Source organism: Monodelphis domestica, chromosome 2 (assembly GCF_027887165.1).
Source record: "Monodelphis domestica isolate mMonDom1 chromosome 2, mMonDom1.pri, whole genome shotgun sequence".
NCBI lineage: Eukaryota > Metazoa > Chordata > Mammalia > Didelphimorphia > Didelphidae > Monodelphis > Monodelphis domestica.
This window is the reverse complement of record NC_077228.1, coordinates 319,926,672-319,941,357: the sequence shown is the minus strand read 5'-3', so window position 1 is coordinate 319,941,357 and position 14,686 is coordinate 319,926,672. Positions and strand designations below refer to the sequence as shown.

The following is a 14,686-nucleotide window of genomic DNA, read 5'->3' as shown; positions in this document are numbered from 1 at the left end:
AAGTTAATTGGTTATTCTCATTAGTCAAAATGGCCTACCACTTCATTTCAGATATTGCCAACAAGAAAAAGATTTCTTATCTCATTCCCCACAACTACTGTTCAAAACCTCTTTATCTTTGTTCACCCTCAACCCTAGCTATGGTATTTGGATATAGAGTTTCCTGGGAAGAATGATGTCTTCCATGAAAGCCTCCTCAGTCTCATTTAAAAAACACTGTCACTATTAATAACTTTTCTCTTCCAATTAAAGAATAGGATCACTGGATCACATATTCAGAGAATGAAAGAATTTTCAAGACCATCTAGTCTAATCTAACCTCCTCAATTTTACAAGTGAGGAAATAAATTGAGCTTCAAAAATGTTAAGTGACTTGCCTAAGAAGTTTCAACTAATATCTGACAGCCAATCATTACCTTTTCATTCCTTGATGACTCACTTTTTTATTATATTTCTGGAAGTTATCTCAGGTTTCTTTAATGCAAAATAAGCCTTCCCTCCACCATGCTTGTCCATCTAGCTGTCATCCTATATTTCTCCTATTAAAAGCAAAAGTTCCACATAGAAAAAGTTGTCTACATCTGATTTCTCCACTTCCTCACTACTTACTCCCTCTTCAAACCCTTATAGTTAAATTTCTGTCCCAACCCCTATATTGAAGCTATTCTCTCTAAGGTCATAAACATCCAATCACCAAATCCAATGGACTTTTTTTTTTTGTCATATGTACTCATCCTCCTTGACCTCTAAAGCCTTTAATTTTTTTTATCAAGTTACCCCCCTTATCAAATATTGTCTCTTCTCTTGACTTCAGAGAGGAAAATATACTCTTTTAGTTCTCTTCTAGAGTCTCAAATTGCTCCTTCTCTGTCCCCTTCATTAGCTTCACATGCACTTGCAGATCTCTTATATTGGATATTTCCCCAAGAATCTCTCTCGGTTCTTCTTTCCTTCTCTTCCTTTACAATTCTCAGTGCCTTGATAACCTCAATCTAAACTACCTCATCTACATTCATGACTTCCAAATGTACATTTTTATTCCTGACTTTTAAGGTTCAGGCACAAATATTCAACTGCCTGTAAACCCTCTTTACCAAGATATACCACTGGCACCTCAAATTCAAACTCATTATGCCCCAAAAAAAGTTATTCTTAAACACATTTCTCTTTCTGACACAACTATTTCTGTCACTATTCATCAAATCTTCCACTTAGAAAATATTAAAATTATCTTTGATTTTTCCTTCCCCTTAACATATTCCATAAAATAAGAAACCACGTCCTGTCAACTCCATTGGATATATAATAGAGTGTCATACATAATCTTTTTTTCAGACTACAATTAAGGAAATGTTCATGTTTGTTGATTTTTGTCAAATTAATAAGAAAAAAGAACTTTAAAATCCTGATCTTCAATTATTGTGTTAACCATATAATTCAGTTTTATTTCTCTTTAAATTATTGGGGAAATGATGAGATTAGAATTTTCTTTATATATATATGTATATATATATATATATTAGCACCACCAAATACTTCCTTAATCTAATCCTACAAGAGAAAATAGCAGAAACTATTTTGTCTTCTTACTTGTGGTACATTGCGATGATCTAACAACTGCCACAGAAACCATCGTTCCTTTTTCGTGCTGCGACGCACACGAAATATGGCTGCCATGGAGTATTCTTCTGGAAGTCCATTGGGAAATATTTTCCTGTGGTAGAAAAAATAAAATCCAGGATATTACTATCAAATGATTAAGGCAAACATAAGAACAATTTTTTTTTAAAAAGCTAAGGTACTAAGTGAGATGACTTATATAAAGTGTTTTACAAACCATCAAATTCCATAAAAATGTTACTCTTATTAGAACTATTATCTAATGGCAAAATACATAATATATCTATTCACATTGTTTTTGTTTTTATATTTGAAGATATTTTACTACTGAAACTGAAGTGGAGAAGGGGAATAGAGAGAAATTATGTTGTAACATCTACTAGTTTCAACAATTAATGAAGCTAATCCAAATTTTAAAGGGGGTTAGTAAGCATTAAAATTTAAAGGATTATATTGTCTATTATTCAAACCTGAGCTTTTATCACACCAAAGTCCTGTTGATTAGCCTATTTAAACCTCTAGTAATTATCCCAAAATAACATTGAAGATAGCTTTGATTTTTTTTTTACTTATTTTTACTCTTACAGAAAAGGGGGATAAACAAATTCCTTCTATGTAACAGTAAAAACTAATATGATATATTATAGGTAACAATATTTGGGTCTTATCTCCCTAATAGACAGTAAACTCCAAGAGGGCAGAGGTCATGTGTTATCTAAATTTTATCTTCCCTCCAGCACCTTTCACAGAGATAAACACCACCAGAGCTTAAATGTTTGATGAATGAATTCATGAATATTGTATAGAGTGTCAGGCCTAGCTCAGACCATTCCAGTGATTCAGATTCAGGATTAGAATGTAATGAGGCAATAGTGAACAAATGAAAACAATAAAAATAATTTTAATGAGAATAATTAAAATGAATAAAATTCCTGAAGGTAAAAAGGACACTTACTCAGAGGAAAGTTTACTGCTCCTATCACTTTAGTGCCCTATCATTAAATTATGCATTCCTTGAGGAACAAGAACCATCATTTGCCTTTTTTTCTGTTTCTCCAGCATTTATTAGAATGCCTTGTTTTTTGTTTTGTTGATGTTGTTCAGTCATTCATTTGTAAGAGTAGCTGACTCTTAATGATTCCATGGATCATACTTTCCATGGTGTTTCCTTGGCAAAGACAAAGATAAAGTGACTTGTCCAACATCACAAAGACAGTGTTTGAAGCCATATTTGAACTCAGGACTTCGTGACTTCTGGTCTTGCACTTAATAAATGTTTATTGATTGACAGCATTCCCCCCATCCCAACTTCCATATTATAGGGCAATCAGCAATGCTAGATCAGATGGGTATCCCAGCAAGGCAATGGATTTCCACTAAAACCTTTGACATTAAATTCTCAAAGGTTTTGACTTTTATATTTTGGATAACTAAGAAACCAAACTGCCTCCCTTAAAGAACTACCTCAGTGAATATAAAATAAACTCTGATCCTATTACACTGGACAAAAGAAGCACTCCACATGCTCTTTTACCTCAGCATTATCTGCATTTAAAAAGGAGAAAAACCTAGAAAAAGCAATTCAAATATGTCACAAATTCAATTTCATCAAGGAAAACAGCAGAATACTCCACTCCTTTGCTAACTAAGAAAATTGTGAAGATTGCTGCTGGTGACACTGTTTTCATGAGCCAGAGACAGTAGACTTAAACTCAAGTCTTCCTAAATTGGGTTAGGAGAAGGGGGAAAGAAAGTAATCATTTATATAGCTCCTATTATATGTCAGGTACTGTGCTAAGTGTCTTGGAAATATTAACTCATTTGACCCTCACAATAACTGTGAGGTAGGTTATTATCCCTATTTCATACTGGAGAAAAGTGAGACAGAATTTGAGTGACTTGCCCAAAGTCACATAGCTAATACGTAATTGAGGTTGGATTTGAACTTGTCTTCCTGACTGCTAACCTAAAACTCTAAGCATATATTAAGCCATCTAGCCACCTCCAAGGCTAGCTTTCATTCTACTATTCTTTGTTGTCTCTAGTTGCTGCTTTGGAAACTCATTTTTTCTTCAAAATTATCTGTATTTGTGGGTAATAATAAATGAAACAAGGAAAGTCTGAGAACAAACATATAAGTCAAGCACTTGTCTGTAGTTCTTAGTACCATGAAAAAATACAAGCCCATAATTCATCTATTTCTGATCAAGATGAATGCATAGTGATTAATTCTCATACAAACTCACTATCAGAGACCAAGTAGAGTAGGCAAGTGGTTGATAATGATTTGTGTTTATTAACTCCATTATAAATTTATAGAGGAACACATGAATGCTTCTAAAATTTAATTTCTACTGGAAATGCAGACTGCTGGTAAGATAAGCCTTCATTACTGTTACTATATAATAATATATTTAATCTAGGGAAGGAAGATTTCTTAATATCTCCTAAAACTGACATAACACATAACTTCAAGAAATATGAATTGCTCAATAATTTTAAAATCTAACTACAGAAATTAAAAGGTCTTATACTTCAAGAATAACTTTTTTCATTGGAAGAGAAAGAAGTTAAAAAATTTTATGCAAAAGAGAGGATATATAAAACTAATAAATTCCATTGTGCAACCTAATACTTTTGTTATTTGGTGGGGGTTTCTTCAGTTATGTCTGACTTTTCATTTGGAGTTTTCTTGGCAAAGATACTGGAAAGGTTTGCATTGCTTTCTCCAGATCTAATACTTAGCCTGGAAGAATTAATAAATGAAGAGATCTACTATCATCTTCCTTCTTATGATTATATAATCTAACTTCAAAAATGCTTTTGCTAGACACTTTGAAAGTTTTAGACATAAAAATCTCTGTATTATGGAAAGGATCTATATGCATGAAAATGTTTCTAGCTATATTTTATGATATAAAAAAGAAGTTGGAAACAAAGTGAATATTTAGTTGGGGGGATGAATCAATGAGCCATGTTATATTAATATACTGGAAGATAATTGTGCTGAGAAAAATGATGAAAATGAAGTATTCAGAGAACGTTGGGAAGATTTCATGAATGAATGCAGAAAGAAATGAGAAGGACCAAGTGAACAATTTACATGATGATGGCAATAATATAAAAGAAAAATAATTTTTAAAGGCCTTAGAACCCAGTCACAAATCAAGACAAAAGGAAGAAAGGAGAGAGAAAGAAAGAAAGAAAGAAAGAAAGAAAGAAAGAAAGAAAGAAAGAAAGAAAGAAAGAAAGAAAGAAAGAAAGAAAGAAAGAAAGAAAGAAAGAAAGAAAGAAAGAAAGAAAGAAAGAAAGAAAGAAAGAAAGAAAGAGAGAGAGAAAGAAAGAGAGAGAGAAAGAAAGAGAGAGAGAAAGAAAGAGAGAGAGAAAGGAAGGAAGGAAGGAAGGAAGGAAGAAGGTATCAATAAAGCATTATTTGAAATGCAAAGAAAAAATAAGGCAGGTGACAAATGGCAATTTTATTACTAATTTCTTAAATTTAACATACACTTTTAAAGAAACAAAGGTACATAACAGAATCTTATGTTTTCATATACAATCCTAGGGTTGCTTTTTGTTCTTTGTGTTTCAAAATGTATTTCTCTTAAATTTATCTTAATTTAAGAAAATTTTATATTAAAAATAAACAAATTAAACTTTTAATCTTCAGGACATAATTCTGCACTTACAATCTCAGAAATATTGACAATAAATGTTTTAATATCATTTATCTGTGTCATGCAGCAGCTTCCAATATAAAAGCAGCCAACTGAATCATACTTTGGTCAAATACCAGAGATATTCAATGACAACACACTATGTCTGAGCTATCTGAGATTGAATATCTTTGAAAGGGGTGTGGTTTCCTCTAAGATATTTGATCCATTGCTTATTCAGTGATACTTCCATTGGAAATAAGTGTTACTGCTATCATTTGCTGAATCATTTATATAAAACATGGCCAGATTTTTCTGGCACAGTAATTGAAATAGGATGGGGAGTGGGGTAATAATTCCCCTTTTCACATTCTCATCTTATTTGTAAATGAAAATATTAATAATCCATAAGAACTTTAAAATAAAAAAATTAATAGATGCCTGTGTTAAATATAAACTCCAAGCTATGTGGAACAAAAAAAAAAGAAAATATAGCACCTTAGCAAAGGAGCTTGAAATCATGCATGCGAGAACAGGATGAAGTGCATAATAACATCCTCATTGTCCTGTCTACTACTGGAATTATACTGAGAATGCTTTCAGCAAGCCTACAGAGGATCATCTTACATCCTAATGCAGCAAGATGATGCAATAGGTAGAACTTGAGACTTAGAAGGAAGAAGACTTGAGTTCAAATGTGGTCTCAGACTCCTAATAGTTGTGTGTCTGGACAAATCACTTAATCTTTCTCAGCCTCAGTTTTCTCCTCTGTAAAATGGGAACAATAGCATCTACCTGTCATGATTGTCAGGAGGATCAAATGACACAACTTATGTAAAAGATTTCACAAACCTTAAAGCACTATATAAATACAATTCTGCATGACACACAGAAATGATATTAAAACATTATTACTAAAACACAAATACCAACCATTTCATATAGCTGGAATAGTTCATATTACATTAAATGTAAAAGAATAATGAGTGTCATCCTCAACTCTCATCCTTCTCTATATATAAATAGTTGATAAATCCTGTCATTTATACCTTCACAACATCTCTGCTATATGAACTACATCTCTCCTTTGATTCTTTCTCAACTCTACTGCAGGTCCTTACCACCTCATATCCAGACTATTGCAAAAGCCTATATGGATTGTTGTCTCTGCTTCAAGTCTCTTCCCACTCCAGTCCATCTTCCACTCAGGTTTCAAACTGATCTTCCTGAAGCACAAGCCTGACCTTGTCACTCTCCTCATTCAATAAACTCCAGAGGTTCCTTAGGGTCTCTAGGATCAAATATAAAACCCTCCACTTTCCTTTAAAGTCCTTCCCAACCTGGTCCCTCTCTGTCTTTCCAGTCCACTTATATCTTACTCTTCCTCACATAGTATGGGATACAATGACCACTGTTCCTCACAGCCAACATTCCATCTCTTGACTCAGAAGCTATCCCTTGCTCTTGGACCTCCCTGCCTCCTTATCTCTGCTTTCCAGTTTCTCTTACTTCAGGTTTCAGCTAAAATTTCACATTCTGCAAGGAACATTTCCTAATCCTCCTTAATCTTAGTGTCTTTCCTATCAGATTATCTCCAATTTAAACTACACATTGTGTCTGTACATAGTTGGTTGAATATTTTTTCTACCATTAAAGATTGATATTTGCCTTCTTTATCATCACTTAGTACAGTACCTGGCATATAGTAGGCTCTCAACCACTTATTGACTTGACTTACATCAAAGGATGTTCCATTTGTTATAATTGTATCTCCAGTGCCTGGCACTTATAGGTGCTTAATAAAGAAATACATAAGGCAGGGATGGCAAACATTTTAGAGATTGAGTCCTCAAACTGCATCACTCACATGCATGTGAGCCCCATGCCTTAACCCAGACAGGGGAGGGATGAAATGTTCCAATTGGGTGGCTGGGCAGAGGGGAGGGTGATGGGAGAAATGTCCTCAGGTGGGTGGAGAGAGGGATGGGAGAAGCTCCGTCAGCATGCTCTAGCACATGTACCATAGGTTCACCAATACCACCCTAAAGAAACTTTTACAAAGATGAATGTTTCTTTGCCAAAAACAGAGAGAAAAGATTGATAAAGCACATTATAAAATAGGTCTGAACCTGGAGAAGTACTTTTAGATCATGTAGACATCTGTTTGCTGAGAAATAAGAAAAACTAAAAATACACAAATGTTATTAGATTTGTCTAGTCATTATTAAAATGGTTTATCTCTGAATATAGCTTATGAAATAACAAAGATCCAAGTATTTAATACATGCTTATTGACTTGTAAATGGAAAGGGACAGCTTACATGAATCAAGCCAATAATATACCAACAAAGAATCACTGAACATATTTATGAGCCATGCAGATTTGTTTACAAAAATGGATGGTTTGGTATGACAATTCAGATGAGATCACTACTACCAGAAATTACAGAAGGGCTACACTACAATAACCCCCACTTAGTAGTCAATGTAGATTAAAAAAGGAAATGGGGGAAACTATGTAGGATATCAAGATACTGCAAAAGCCTAGCATCTACCAAATATATAGTAAGACATGATTTGGTGGCTAAAATGATATATTCAAAACTCACTATTTTTCATCAACTGAAAGATGACAAATTCTTTTATTACAAATGCAAGCCTCAAAGTTCAAACAATAAACTATTATACTCAAGCCATGCTATTATCATGGACCAACATTTGTCCACAATCTTCTGGATATAACACTGATCCATAAGAAATGTATTTTTAATAGATGCCAACATAACAGATACCTAGGATCTCCAAGATATATGGAACAAATAACTTTACATTGCTCTGGGAGGGAAAATATTAAAAAGGCAGACAGGTTATTACAGAGAAAAGAGAAAATATGTAGTCATTGAAGCTAATGTTAAGGGGTGTGGGGGACAAGGTTTTTTTTAGTTATTTATTTTCCAAATCCAATACCTGCTGTATTCTATAGTAAAAGCACACTGCATACACAAGATCAATCATTCTGCTTTAACTTTGCCAAATAATTAAAGAGAAAGCCCTTCTTGGTCAGAATTTATATAATGTTATCAGAGAGAAAGGGTGGGGGTGGTGAGGGAAGACTAACATGTTTAGATCACTTAAATTACATGAAGAAACTAGGGAGAAGAAACAGAATTTAATCAAAGTTTCAAAATATCTCTGTAGTAATAAGGCTGTTTCCGGGATGCTAACATCCTCTCCCACCTTCCATCCCCTAAGGTCTCTCACTTGCTGGTCACAGAATCTGAAAATCCCAGTTTTAGAGAGGCATCTATTTTTGCAAAGCATTATGTTTATAGAAGGTCCTTTTTAAATTGCAAATATTTCCTTCAAGGAGTAAAACATTAATTCCTTAGTAGGGATTAGTTTAGCAGATAACTAGTAGTTATCTTGAAAAGCAGAAAGCAGAGCTCTAAGTGACTAGAGACACATAAAGAGATAAATTTTTATGGTGGGAAGGATGAAGAAACCAAGGCTGAGACAGGAGAATAAGCCTGGGTTAGACACTGCAATGTAATAACCCCAGATATCTAGAGGGCAGTGTCTAGAAAGAAAATAAAGAGGGTGCTAACAATGTTTTAACTACTCTACAAAATAGATTAAGATATTAAAGATTTATTGAGAGAAATATTTTCTATATAAAAGCATAGATTATTAGATTTAATTTACTCATTCTTCCTATAGTCTAATAATGGGGAAAGACATGTACAAATATAATGATATGATACAAAATAGAAGTAGTATTGGATAGGTCTAAGAGCATTGGGTTTTGAGTTCACATTCAAATTCTGACTATGTTACTTGTAACTTGTGTGACTTTGGGCAAGTCACAGTCTCAGTTTCCTCATCTACAAAATGAAGGAAAGCAGTCTAGATGATCTCTATGGCCCCATTCAGCTCTAAATCCCTTTTGTAATAAAGATGATAAAGCCTATTTTGAGTTCTTAGTAAAGGGATTATTATGGTCTTTTCTGAGCCCAGACAATTTCCAGTGTCTTACCAAGAAGGAGATTATTACAGTTCCTTCCTTTAATATTAATTTAGGTTATCAGTCCAGAAAATACTTAGCACATCACACTGTAATTAATAGTAGATACATTGAATGAATAAGTAAATGAATGATCTGTGAAGGTATTATGTATAGATAGGGATAGGATTTGGATTTCTGATTTCATTAGAATTCCGAATTCTTAGAAAACTTTCTTTACCAATGTAGGCACATATACATGCTCAATAACTTGATAACAATATTGCTTGAAATACTAAGAAGTTAAGTGACTTTCCAAGGGTTACAAATCTAATATGTATCAGAGGCAGGAATTGAGTCCTCTTAATTTCAAAGCTGGCCCCTATTCTCTATTCCATATTGCCTACATGCCTGAATGTCTTAAAATGGGAATCAATATATTTTGGATTTGTACAAAAAAGTTTTGTACCTCTAATAAAGCTACTTTTATGCTTCCTCTACTCTTTAAGGATTTGATGAGTTAGATGGTGTAATGGATAGAGTGCCATATCTCTAGTCAGAAATATTCATCTTTCTGGGTTCAAATCTGGCCTCAGACACTAGCTTTGTGATTCTGGATAAGTTATTTAACTCTTTTAGTCTCAATTTTCTCATCTTTAAAGCTGGAGGAAATGACAAATCACATAGTGTCTTTGCCAAGAAAACCCCAAAAGAAATCATGAAGAGTCAGACACAATTGAAAAGTATTAAATAACAAAAAGAAATCATTACCAGGAATTTCTAAGATATGAATTGTAGTTCAGGAAATACTGTGGATCTTAGTTCTTCTTGGGCTGTAGCCTTTTTTAAAAATGACAACATGCTTCCTGTGATGTTATTGGGTATCATGATGCACCATAATCTCTAAAGGAGAAGAACTCCTGTAACATGGTATTTCTCATCTTATTTATTCCTCATAATTTGAGGTAGGTACAATAGATTTGTTAATTTCCATCTTAAAGGTAAGAAACAGGCTTTTAGAACTTAATGGTCTCCTAGCTAGTAAAGTGCCAGAGTTGGGATTGTTGCCACATCTAAAGCTTTTTCCATCATACTATACTGATTCTCAAGTATCCATGGCTGTATAATGTGGCAAAAGTCACAAATTTTCAATACCTTTGAATTTTTGGTCTAGTCCTATGATTCTATGGGTATAAAAAGGTCTAAACCAATCAAGATCAGCAAAATGTTCTTCAACTTAAAATCTTAGCAATTTGCCTGGATCCTTGAGTAACTGTGATTAAACCAGGGTCACACAATTAGATTGCAAAAGGCAGAATTTGAAATCCACTCTTCATGACTCTTTCCATTAAACTATCTCTAGTCACTAAACTATTTTCTCAATGCCCTTGGGAAATCAAAATTAACATAACTAACCTGACTAAATAGATATCTAGTAGTTTAAAACTTAAAAAAAATACTTTGCTACCATGTTAAACATTTTCAATTTATCATATATATAAAGGATTCTTATAGCCACTTTTGAGTTAATTATTTTCATGGCATAAAGATCAATGTAAGTTTGTGCTCACAACCCTCCCTGCAAAATAAAGGCAATGCCTGGCAGCCTGATCAGAAAGGCCTAAATGTAATGAAGGTGAAGTGTTTAGTCTCTCAGGACCAGATGAGTGCCAACTGCACAAATAACGGGCATTCCCTGCTGCCCAATTAATGGGAAGCCAATAAAGGCTGTCTTAGAGAATGAACTTTAAATTCCACACTATCTTCCAGATGGTGAGCATCACCAGGGTAGGATAGCAAGGGAAGAGGGAGAAACTTTAAGAAATAATAAGCATTTTAATGAAGTACATGATGATATATAGCCAACAGATTCATGTTTTAGTGGGATAGGGAGAAGATCGTGCTCACATATTCATTAAAATGTTTCACTAAAAACTCCAAGGCTATTGTGGAGTTTATAAACTTTTCATTTCACTAAATGGGCGAAAAAACCTACTTACTTCTCTTCCCTGTATTAAAGCAAATGATGTAAAGAAACACACAAACTCAGAAAGAGAGGAAACTTCAGAGATGATATGGTGCAACACAGTATAACTGATTTCAGATTTTGAGGGTACCTATGACAATCCTTGCTTGGAATGTGGCAAAGATCATCTCTCTCTCTCTCTCTCTCTCTCTCTCTCTCTCTCTCTCTCTCTCTCTCTCTCTCTCTCTCTCTCTCTCTCTCTCTCTATCTGTGTGTGTATTTGCCTGTCTGTCTGTTTCACCTGTCTCTTTTTCTTTCTCTTTCTCTGTCTCTCTCTCCAAGTGGAGAAATGAAGAGCAAAGCAGTTAAATGTTTTACCCAAAAGTCATAGAATAACAATAAACTAGGAAAAGAACTCTTGAGTCTCAAATTTTCTAAAGAAAAAAAAATTAAAGAATTTTCAAGAAAACTTTAGCTAGTACAAAATTGGTCTCTCAAGATGTCCCAGATCATGAATGGCTCCTAATCTTCAAACTGGTGTTGATCAATGAGTATTTTTAAACCATTAGAATAAACAAAACTTACAAATTCTCCTTTGTTTGTTTATTTGTTTAAAGCTCATAAGTTTCAGTCTCTTGGAAAAAGAGTAGTTGTGATATGGTAAAATTTGAATGATTATCTTAAAAGCTAAGTGTATATGCTTTCCTCATTTAAAACACTGTGGTTGGAGAGGGATAGGGCTTTCTTAAAAGGCTTAATTGCTGATAATATAATTACTTGAAAGGCAATTCTTTTAATGGGTTACAACATAACAAAATCTTTTTTCATTTCAGTGCTATTTTGGTCCAGGCGAAGTGAGAATATTCTAGATCATATTTAGTAAGACAATCCTTTATTTACCTTTGGATTTAAGAAGGAAAAAAAGTTTGATGGAAAAAAATCTATTTTTACTTCTCAAGAACTGGCTTCCAAACTGATTCTTCCATTCTGACCAAGACTGAGGCAGGGTTTATGATGAACTTCCGTATTTACAAGTATCAATGAAGCCTCTGACCTGCTGAATATCTTCCAGGAAGAGAAATATGATATAAGTTACATTTCCTGAGAGTGAAGTGAGAAATGCTTGGAGTTTATAGCAAGACATTTCTTTTCCAGCTGACATATACCGTCACCTGTCAAGTTACAAACAATTTGGCTATCAGAGCTCAGAGGGTTAGTCTGAAAAGCCTTTCCTAGGGTGGATGATGATGTAGTTAGCACCATATCTACCAAGGCTGAAATCTTAGCCTTTTTGTGTTTGCAGAGGGGATTCAAACTGAGACTGGTTGTTAATGGGAAAACAAAGCTTAGACAACCAGCGCTAATAATCTCTTTTCCCATTATCAACCATTTGGCATGTACATGTTAGCCAGAGTTGATATTCTATTTTAAAATGAGACCTCCTTTAATCTGGCATTTATACAAACTACCTTGTTTCAAAAGTCTCTCTCTTAAAGACCACAGACATTGCAAATTATATCTTTAAGAGTCAAATAGAATTGAAAAATGAAGAATTCTCATAGAAAACATGCATACTCTCTCCCTGACTCCATAGACATTTTTTAAGGAACTCCAGTCTGCTAACACAAACAGCCTTTCCTGTTACTTTCCATTTAATTCTTAAAGATATAGAAGGTGTATCTGTAGTCTATGTGGAGAGTCATTTGAAATTAGGGTAATATTTTATATTAATAAAGTGTTTTGGACTTACCATTTTATATGTAATAAGTAACATAACAATAACATAAATAAATAACTTGATAAAATGTTAATTTTTAAAAGTGAGAGTAGTAGTCTACCAAGGCAAGTTTATGACCTGTAAATATAATTACATTACGTTCTTTTAAAAATAAAATGAGAAATAATTGGAGGGATAGTTATTGTTTATTACTGAGCTGCAAACAACATAATAAAAAGATGATATTACCTAACAGAAAGTTACATCTGAAAAAACCAAGGTAGACATGGAAAAAATCCTATTCATATCATAACTTTTTTCCTGTTAGTGGACTAATATTTATGAGGGCAAGCCCAAGGTAGATGTGGGAAAACTAGTTCAGTACCTGATCTTCCCTTGGTTCAAAACACTCACAGGACACCATTTTACTTCTAAAACTCTTCAGATATTTTGGCTCTTTCAGATCTGCTTCACAGCTGATTAGGATTAATCTGGACCTATCCAGATCCTAGAGGCCAGGACTGCAGAAGACCTCAGAATAAAATATGTCTTGAGATATTTCAGATGAACCATTATACCTGATCTTCCCATCTGTGTTGATCAACAGGTCTTTCTAAATTATGAGACTTATCTTCTATAACTCACCTTTCCCTACTATGAACAATTCTAATTTTTAAAATTATCCTTCCTTCTTTCTTTTGTTTTCACTTATACCATAGTGATTTCTCTGATGTATAACTTGGATAGAACAAAGAATTTTTTTTAATTCCTATGAGTTTTCTAAATCTATTGACTCACAGGTTGTATCTACAAACACTAAAATGTATAATCAGTTCAGACAAAAACTTAGTTACCTTTGTGATGTTAAGTCTATTCAACACCAAAAACCTGGAATATTTGAATATTGCACTAAACTAATGGTCATATTCAAAGGAACTGGTTAAGGCAATTGTATATGACTGCATATATGCACACACATGTATATATAAAGATATGAACATATTTATACATAAATTAAGCCTTAAAGTTCTACTAAAATTTAACAAAATATTTTAATATATTTAAAAGATTACAAAAATTACAAGTAAAAAGTTTAATGATTTCATAGATTTATATATATATATGTATGTATGTATGTATGTATATATATATGTAATGGAGAAGGACTCAAACATATAATTTGAAAGAATGATGCTAGCAAACCTTCTGGTGCTCCATTCATTTGTCAACTTGTATAGCTAATTTTAAGTATTTTAGATGTTTTTCAGTTGACACATAGAATTATCTTTTTTTCCTAGGGTATCATTAGCTTTCAAAAGCTTTTCCCACAGAATCTATAGGTTTGATTTTTACGATTACTATATTTTAGGGGTCAATGGAATCTCTAAAAGTGATTAACATCTCCTAATAGTTTCATCACAGAACTACAGATAAAGTATTATAATAAACTTCAAAATCTATTGTATAATTAATATTTATACCATAGTTATTGTTTTTAGCATAAGATCTAAATTTCTCTTCCAAAATATATACTTTTAAAAATGGAACTCATCAATATAAAAGAATACATATCAATTCCACTCATTTGAGGCAAAATTTTTTGTCACAGGTCATTTTTGATCTAGACACAATTGTTCTCCTCCCTGGTTCTCACTGCCTTGCCCTTTCTCTTGATACATGCCCCTTCAGGTCCCATAATTGGAATATTTTTTTGCTAGAAACTTTCCTAG

General features: G+C 33.3%; 1 protein-coding gene across 4 annotated transcripts in view; it reads right to left on the bottom strand.

Annotated features, from left to right (window-relative positions):
* Positions 1 to 14,686, bottom strand: part of COL19A1 (collagen type XIX alpha 1 chain) — a 453,356-nt gene that overhangs the window by 401,340 nt on the left and 37,330 nt on the right. For all 4 annotated transcript variants that reach the window (XM_056818442.1, XM_056818444.1, XM_056818443.1 and 1 more), the window contains exon 5: positions 1,591 to 1,714. In XM_056818442.1, the coding sequence (XP_056674420.1) occupies positions 1,591 to 1,714 (124 nt within the window). The remainder of the gene's footprint in view (positions 1 to 1,590; positions 1,715 to 14,686) is intronic.